At 37.5% G+C, this 9,150-nt stretch overlaps 1 protein-coding gene across 3 annotated transcripts in view; it reads left to right on the top strand.

Moving 5' to 3' along the window:
- The window catches only part of LOC122549906 (growth factor receptor-bound protein 10-like), a 200,285-nt gene extending 192,384 nt beyond the window's left edge, over positions 1 to 7,901 (top strand). For all 3 annotated transcript variants that reach the window (XM_043690121.1, XM_043690122.1, XM_043690120.1), the window contains one exon: positions 4,793 to 7,901. In XM_043690121.1, the coding sequence (XP_043546056.1) occupies positions 4,793 to 4,939 (147 nt within the window). In that variant the 3' untranslated portion in view covers positions 4,940 to 7,901. The remainder of the gene's footprint in view (positions 1 to 4,792) is intronic.
- The last annotated feature ends 1,249 nt before the right edge of the window (positions 7,902 to 9,150 follow it).

Below are 9,150 nucleotides of genomic sequence, written 5' to 3'. Positions count from 1 at the left end.
CCTTCCCTTTAGTCATTTTTACTTAGGATTAAATTGTTTAAATGTAATATTACACAACTAATTAAATTACACAACTATTATAAATGATTTGGTGAGCGTGGTAGGGGGTGGGTGACCCACTGTACCCAAGCCTTGGGAGGAGCACTATAGACTCAGTCTTGCTGGGTTGCCGCCATCTTGGATCCCCCAGCGCTCACTGCACTATTTAATCATTCCCTAAAATCTGACACATAATTCAGAGACCACGTATTTAGGTTATGATGTAATACTTTCTCCTTATCAATTTTAGCAGTCCTCTCACTTCATGCCCAAACCCAAAAACTAATTCAAATGGACTGAATTTGGCTGATTCATTTGGTGCATCCCTTATCCCAATCATCTGGATAGTCTTGACTATAAGCCCTCAACATGGTATTTAATGTCTGATGCCGTCTTTCTATTGCTCACTGTGATTCTGGTTGGTGTGCAGTAGATTTGAATTGTTTTATTCCTAAGCTGTCCATAACTTCCTTGAATAATTTTGAGATAAAGTTTGACCCTTGATCAGATTGTATATCTGAGAGTCGTCCATATCGAGAGAAAAGTTTGAGTAACTGCCATACAATCCTTTCAGTGGTGATATTGCATAATGGAATGGCCTCTCGAAATCTCGTGGACACATCCATTATTGTTAACAAATACTGATTCTGTCTTTTTGTTTTAGGTAGGAGTCCTCCTCAATCTATTAAGACTTGTAAAAGGTTCCTCAAAGTAGGAATATTAAATGTGCAGGTTTTATTACTGCTTGTGCTTTTCCAATTATCTAACATGTAAGACATGTCTGGCAAAATTCAATTCATCCTTCTGCAGTCCAAGCCAATAAAAATGTTTTTGTATTTTAGCTTGAGGTTTACTTACCCGTAAATGAACCCCTACTTGTTGTTAATGTGCTACCCGCAACACCACCTTTCTATAAACCATTGGCAACAGGGCTTGCTGAACGTCTACCCATTTCTCATCTGCCTGAATATGATGATCTCTATTTCCTCATTAACACATCATTTTTAAGATTGCACACAAGGATACATTTGGATTCTTTTTCCGTGTGTGCCTGTCAATACAATTGCTTTAGCGTCTCCTCTTTCTGCTGAAACACAGTTAATTTCCCTGAACTAACGATGTTCAATTTGTCATCAATTTGTTAGTTTTCTGTCAACCATTTGATCAAATAGAGTATTTGCTAATTCCACTTCACCTTTCTTGTCTGAACTCTCTGATCTCTCCTGTTTCAACAGGGGACTTTGTGACCTCGTTACCACGCAGTCAGGAAAAGTCCCAAGATATTTGTCTTTTTATATTTTAGTTGCCTGGGTTTCCATTGGCTTTTCAGTCACAGTAGGCAGCACTCTTACCTATGAACTAGCTGTATCATTAGCAATGGCAAATTATATTCCTGGAGCTGAGTGTTTTACATAATTGAGCACTTCTTGCCTGACCATTAATTCCAATTACTAGCACTTTTTCTGGCAATTGTCCTTTGGAGGTGCATCTCTCCTCATCAATCAACATCACAGATTAAGAGGATTCTGTGTCTCCTAATATTGTGGAAAAAGTGAGGACTGCAGATGCTGGAGACATCTGCAGAGTTGAAAAATGTGGTGTTGGAAAAACACAGCAGGCCGGGCAGCATCTGAGGAGCAGGAGAATTGACGTTTTGGGCGTAACTTAACCTATCCAAAAACCCAACAGACCACCCCACCTTAATGGTGATGTTCCAAATTCCTGCAACAATCCCCATTCCTGAAGAAGGGCTTATGTCCAAAACGTCGATTCTCCTGCTCCTCGGATACTGCCTGGCCTGCTGTGTTTTTCCAGCACCACATTTTTCAACTCTCCTAATATTGTAACCTCTTTAGCTGTTGTGAGTAAACTGTACCTGTGCAGGTTTAAGAAGATCTGGCACTTCCTCCTTAACCAACCTCCGACCAGGTTGGACATTCTGGTGCAGCTTTCTGGCCTCCACTGTGTTTCCATTACCACTCCAACAAAATTCACTGGCTTATACTGTTTTCCCACATCTGGCTTCAGAGTGCTTTTTCTAACTCGCCAACTGTGATTTTACCCTGTGCTAAGTTATTCTTATGATTTTCACCAAGATATACCCTTTCCTTTCCACATGAGGATTTCTTTTTTCCTCATTTTAATTTATGAACCAACTCATAATTGTCAGCCATTTCAGCTGCTAATTTTGTCATTTTAACTCTCTGCTCTTGCTCACTAAGTTTGACTTCAGCCTTCAACTCCATCTTTTTAAGCTGACTTTCCTGTCTAAGTGCCAATTTCTGAAGTTTAAACTCTCCCTCCCCCCCCCCCTCTCCTTTTCTGTCTTTCCTCTCTCTCTCTCTTTTTCTTTTTGTTCTGATAAAGTGATTCATTCTTTTTCTCTTTCCTCTGCTTTTAATCGTAATTAAAACAGTCTCATTTCTTTTGCCCTTTCCTTTTTTGTTTGCCTCTGACTCCAGCTACTTCATTTTCAATTGAATTTTAGCCATCTCCAAAGATTCTGATGGCATTTTCAGCAAATTTAAATGCTGAACTTTTGCTGTAATTATCTCTCCTCACAGAAAGAGGCAGCTCCAATTCCAAATTGTCAATCTCCAGAGTCACTTCTTCCATGCCCAAAAAAACTCTGTGACTGAAATAGCCATTGCTATTCCAAGCACTGTTCAAACCAACCAAGATCAACACCAGAACAAAAGACACTGACACCTACCACCCGCTGCCTTCAGGTCCAGTAATCCTAATCCCAAATTGGAACTATGAAAGAAATCCCCAATTTGTTATGGACCAGGTCAGACCTCCTCAAAACATTTCAAGGAGGTAGCCCAGACACTAACTTTTCTTGTTGTTTTGAGCGGTGAACAGTGGATATTCCAGGAGTGATGCTGTTGGTCAAAGCCCCTCTGTTTTAAACAAAACAGAATTTATTTACAGAGTACTAAATGAAACATAAACAGAAGAGAATATAGAATAACAACATATCCAAAAACCCAACAGACTACCCCAACTTAATTATGATGTTCCAAATTCCTGCAACAATCCCCATAAATACCCCGTGCCCAAAAAGGTAAAATCAAACACGGTCTCACAGGAGAGAGAGAGAGAGAGAGCAAGCGATGACCGAGAGATTCAGCATGGAACACCTTCTTCCATGTAGCTGTTTCTTTTGGATTTCTAGCTAACAACTGATCAGTAGCTCTGAACAGCCAGACTGCTAAAACCTAAGCCTAACCAAACCAGAGAAAAGCTGAGCTGGGAGAACTCGCCACTCCCATTTCATTTTGCAAGTTATTTTTAACTTGAAAGCCTTTTTTCCTGAGGCAGTATCTGTTAGCTATAATCTAATTGGCCCAAAAATCCATCCAAACCAGACACCCCGGAAACTCTGTATGTACATCTCTCTGGAAAAAACCAAGGACAACATAACCATGTTCAAGGAGTCACATTGTCACAGTGACCCTCAGGTAAAGCCATCACAAGTCAGCTCTCTTTAATGTCAGAGAAGCACGATGATCTGGTAAGGCTGTGGCAACTTTCCCTTTTATTAGGTCTGGCATTATATTAGCTGTGAATTGAGCTGCCTTAGCCTTGTCCTTTTTTCCCCCTCATCTTTGCATTTCCTTGATTTAATATTTCCACCATTCTTGTGAATTTTTCTTGACATCTGGGACTATACCTTTACTTTGTCTGTGACAGAGTCTTCAAATCCGTCCTCTCCAACTTGTTTTGCCAACTCAATAATCATATCTACGTCAGCATCCACATTGGGAAACCCTGTGAAATCATTCACAGCCTCAAGCCAAACATTTTTCCAGCAAGCATTTATAGTTGATTTGCTAACTTTTTTTCGTAAGTCCTCAGTATCCCTGTTGACATGAGGATGTTGAATTCTTTCCAGCAGTCGTATTTGATTGTTCAAATTTCTTTCTCCCATTCCCCGCACCCCCCCCAATGAGGTGAATGAATGATGATGTATTTGGAGATGAAAAATGATTGTAATGGGTGGCTGTTTATTTGCAAGAAAGGGTAGATGGATGTCCATGTACAGTCTTAGGTAAGTAGGACCATAAAGGATGAGTTCTTCATCTTCAATTAAGTCTTGACCTCATGCAGAAAGCAATTTCTATCATGAATGGAGCTTGGGATATGAATTAATTTTGTCAGCTTTAAAATTACAAGAGGTGTGACTTTTGGCCATTACCCAGTAATCATATTTTGAGCCTCAAAAGTTCACATTGCTGATTTCTGTTGTGGGTAGTGTTGAGTGATTAGTGGATAGACAGGAGTTTGAAATTTGATTCATTCTGCTTTTGCCTGGGGAGGCCCTGAAGCCTGAGGTGTATAAATGTCCTTTCATTCTCCCAAGAAGCTAGGGATGATGAGGTGAGGACTTGTACTGTTAATATTGTAATGTATTTATTCGCTACCTTCAGGAATTCAGCTGCAAATTATGATGTATAGTCATGCTTGAGCAAAGATTATGCTAATTTATTGTAAAATCTTATTGAGAAAGTTAAACTAATTTGACATGTTATGAAACAGTGTGCAGAGTTTTCACATGTAGTGGAACACTGAAACATTTAATAAGAGTCTACTAATAAATACCTTCTGTCAGGATTAAAGTAATCTCTTGTAACAAATAAAATGCATGTCTATCTTTTAACCAGAGTGGCTACATGTGTATGGTTTCAGTTTTAAACATTTATAGTTTTCTGCAATTAATGTTGTATCTTTTGATCTTTTTTCCCCCTAGTGTGAAGATAATGGACAGCTTGTCTTCAGTCTTGATGATGGGAATACCAAATTTACTGATCTTATCCAGCTTGTTGAATTTTATCAATTGAACCGAGGAATCCTTCCTTGCAAACTAAAGCATTACTGTTCCCAGATTTCCTTATAACTGTTGATTGTTGTTTACTGATTTGAATTAACTCTAACAGACTTGAATTGCTACCTGATTCTCTGCATCAACTCTGGAGTCTTTTGGAGAAACTGAACTGCGTTCATTTGAAAGAACTGTGAAATTCAATAAAAACATAAATTGAGATAATACTACTTGTTCACACAATATGTGGTAATACAGAAGAAAAGATGGGCTGAGCAATTAAGTATTTGGAAGTTTCAATTGTCACTTTGTAGAAACTGAAAATGATCTTCAAGATGAACTGCAAAAACATGACGGATTCATTTTTGTTACAGTAAAACTTGACTATAAGCACCTGCTCTGGAGTAATCTTGATAATGTATTTTAATTGAAGAGAATTGACGTATTTTTTTAAAAATGGGCAACTCGTGCTCATTCAAAAAAAAAGGAAAAACATAATAGACATCATATTGCTGAAGAGATGTTTCATTTCCTGCAGCACTTACTGTTTTCTGAATGCAGCTTTCTAAGAAATGTTCAAATGTAGACATCATCAAAGAATATGAGAAATCATAATGACTACTGCTTTTGGAAGTTAAAATAGCTCTCATCAAATAACAGGTCAATCAAGAATACAGATCCAACCAATTTTACTGCTGTGCAATAGTGCATTTCAATCAAGTTTTGAAATAATAATGCATTGAAGTTAAATCCATTTTAAGTACTTTCTGGAGATAACTGAAAAGCTGAAACATATCCAAATCTCACAGTGATGGATTTGCACACCAGAAGAGTGGAATTGGGAAATGACGGTTGCTGTTTGGTTGTCTGTTATGTACCCTTCATTGACTTCAGTGGAGTTGGAAATTAGGTGGGGTGTAAAATGGGTGACTGGCAACATGCAGTTTATTCAAAATGAAAATTAAAGGCAACACTCTTGTTTTGACCCAGATCTTTGATAAATTTTCAGATTTAATCTTGATTCTGGAGAACTTGCTCTTCAGTACTAAATACTCTTTCTGCTCTTGAGGATTTACTGTTTAACCACGCATGGAATTATTGTGTTATTGTGGAACAAGTGTTTTATGTGCTAGAGAGTTGTCTAGCCCTGGTAATCAAGATCTATTCGTACAGATCAGTGACCTTTCATTAGCCCACAGCAATAAATATTACTGTATTTAGATTGCACAGGAGCACTAGAAAACAAATGTTTTCAAAATGTACTAAGTCTGTTCTTAAAATAGGTATCTTATATTTTTGAGAATTCAGGCATTTCAGATGGTAGTGTTGTAAAACTACCAAACTTGGTGTTCAAATGCAATATTGAGGCAACTGCATCTTAATGCGTAGAAGTAGACACTATAGTTTACATATTGCAGTTTCAGTTAGTATTTGTCATATTCATTTTCAAAACCGATCAATTTATTGAAAGCAAGGCTTGATTGAGTTTAAGGGCAATGTACATTTGCCCTTATTACAAGTAAGTTAATTTAATTTTTATCTACTTGGTTTATTTGTCTCAAGTGCCCCTTTCAAAGAAAAGGTTGCCTAATGTAATGCCACACAATAATATACATGCATGTTTTTGTGGTAACTTGCATAAACTGCTTCACACAACCAATGCTGGCCTGAAAGGCATTTAAATTTAATAAAATATCACTGGTTCCAAAAATGATGACCTTGAAAAAATATTGAGCATTTTGAAACTGGGCTGCAGATACTTTATCTGTAAACACGAGCCAGAATTTTCAATCAGTATTGCATCGTTTTGCATATTTATGAATGTAAATTATATTTAAATTTAGAGGGTGGAAAGGTGTTTAGGATGCCTTATGATAAAGTGTGTTGTCTGATGGTTTTGAATACTCAATATAGTTACTCATCAATTAGCTTTAACCATTAGTTCAGCAGATAATATGCATATACTATTCATTATATTCTTATTATCAGCGTGACTGAGTTCCTCTACTGAAATTCTGGCAGACCTTTCGATTTGCCTGGGCCCAACAGGTTCAGCTGGCTGTCAATACAGAAGCCAATGATATTTTATTTTTATATTTGTGATATGAATGTACAGCAAAGGGGACTCTCAGGGTTGATGAAGCCTGTTAATTTTTTTTCTTGACCTTGTGAAAAATAATTACAATATAGTGTATCATCTTTGGCTTAAGCAGAAGATACCAAATGTATGTGGTTCTTTAACATCTATGTTGATTTGTGCATTTATATTTAACAACAAGCTAATTCACTCATCAAACTAAAAATAGATAATGCACTTCAGTTTTTATGGATCTGCTCCTCTGTTTTACTGCATGAAGATTTAACCAACCATTTGACCAATCAATGCACCTTTTTTCTGTGATAGGATTTGCTTATCACAAATTAAATTTTCAAAAACTGATGACTTTGAAATGAATACAGCAAACCTTTTTTTCAGGGAATGCTTGAAGGTATTAACATTTTAAATGAAAATCTGCAGTCATAACATGCTTTGCTTCATGTAAATAGCAGTAAGGCTTGTGAACTTAACTGTAACTTCAGGTATTTTTGTATAAATAAGGGACTGATATATTCTGTTTATTGTAATTAGAAATAAACATTAATGCAAACTTATTTACAACTATTTAGTTCAGATCTTCAGACTCTGAATTCCAGTGAGTTCAATTTATCTCATTTTTGTCTAAATGACCTATTTGTTGGCAAATCATTTAACTATAGTGGTATCAGCAGTGCCACAGGCCTCCTAATTTCCGGTGGTAATTTTTCTCTCATGCTGTACCTTTTTTTTCTTTATCTCTTCAGTATCTGTTGTTTCCTTGTTTGATTGTTTTTTTCTCTCTCTCTGTGGGCTGTATATACACTCTTGCTCAGCTGTGAGCCAAGGCAGAGAGTATTGACAGGCCAGAATGTTCAAAGTGCTGTTGGGTTTGAGCTCAGTTTTATCCTGATCTGATGCCCACTTCCATACAGCAGTTTCTGAATAAAGAACTGAAAAGATGGTTTTGTTTTCTCACTTGATAAAACTGAAAAAAGACATTTTAATATTCTCTCTGATTTAACCTGGTTGAGATTAACTTACTGAGCACTTACTGAGGAGTTGAGACTTTCTGATTCGTCTGAGTTTGTGAAACTCAATGTAATACCCCAGCCCTGGGGAGAAAAGAAATCAAATAACTTTCAACCTTAAACATTTGATCTTTTATTTCCTCTTTGAAAGCCAATTGAACAACGCTAATAAATTAGAACTGTCTCCCTCATGATCACAGGACAAAATGGTTTTCCCATTCTGTCTTTATCTCAACCAAAGTAAACAATGTAAATTATTTTGTGTTTTATGATTATTTACTTACTGGGACTCGTTTTGAACTAATAATGAGATATGGTTTACCATTTGACGTGGTTTATTATAATTGAAGCATAAGATATACACATGCTAGTCTATGAAACCAGTCTTTCCCCCTAATTTCCCAAGTAACCTTCCAGTTTTTAAATTACTGGGACCGCTACTTTTTGTCATTTACATAAATGATTTGGATGCGAGCATAAGAGGTACAGTTAGTAAGTTTGGAGATGACATCACAATTGGAGGTGTCGTGGACAGCGAAGCAGGTTACCTCAGAGTACAACAGGATCAAGACCAGATGGGCCAATGGGCTGAGAAGTGGCAGATGGAGTTTAATTCAGATAAATGCGAGGTGCTGCATTTTGGGAAAGCAAATCTTAGCAGGACTTATACACTTAACGGTAAGGTCCTAGGGAGTGTTGCTGAACAAAGAGACCTTGGAGTGCAGGTTCATAGCTCCTTGAAAGTGGAGTCACAGGTCGATACGATAGTGAAGAAGGTGTTTGGTATGCTTTCATTTATTTGTCAGAGTATTGAGTACAGGAGTTGGGAGGTCATGTTGCGGCTGTACAGGACATTGGTTAGGCCACTGTTGGAATATTGCGTGCAATTCTGGTCTTCCTATTGGAAAGATGTTGTGAAACTTGAAAGGGTTCAGAAAAGATTTACAAGGATGTTGCCAGGGTTGGAGGACTTGAGCTATAGGGAGAGGCTGAACAAGCTGGGGCTGTTTTCCCTGGATGTTGGAAACGGAGGGGTGACCTTATAGACCTTTACAAAATTATGAGGGGCATGGATAGGATAAATAGGCAAAGTCTTTTCCCTGGGGTTGGTGAGTCCAGAACTAGAGGGCATAGGTTTAGGGTGAGAGGGGAAAGATATAAAAGAGACCTAAGGGGCAACT

The sequence above is a fragment of the Chiloscyllium plagiosum genome, chromosome 5 (genome assembly GCF_004010195.1).
Source record: "Chiloscyllium plagiosum isolate BGI_BamShark_2017 chromosome 5, ASM401019v2, whole genome shotgun sequence".
Classification (NCBI taxonomy): Eukaryota; Metazoa; Chordata; class Chondrichthyes; order Orectolobiformes; family Hemiscylliidae; genus Chiloscyllium; species Chiloscyllium plagiosum.
This window is presented reverse-complemented; position numbering and strand designations above follow the sequence as displayed.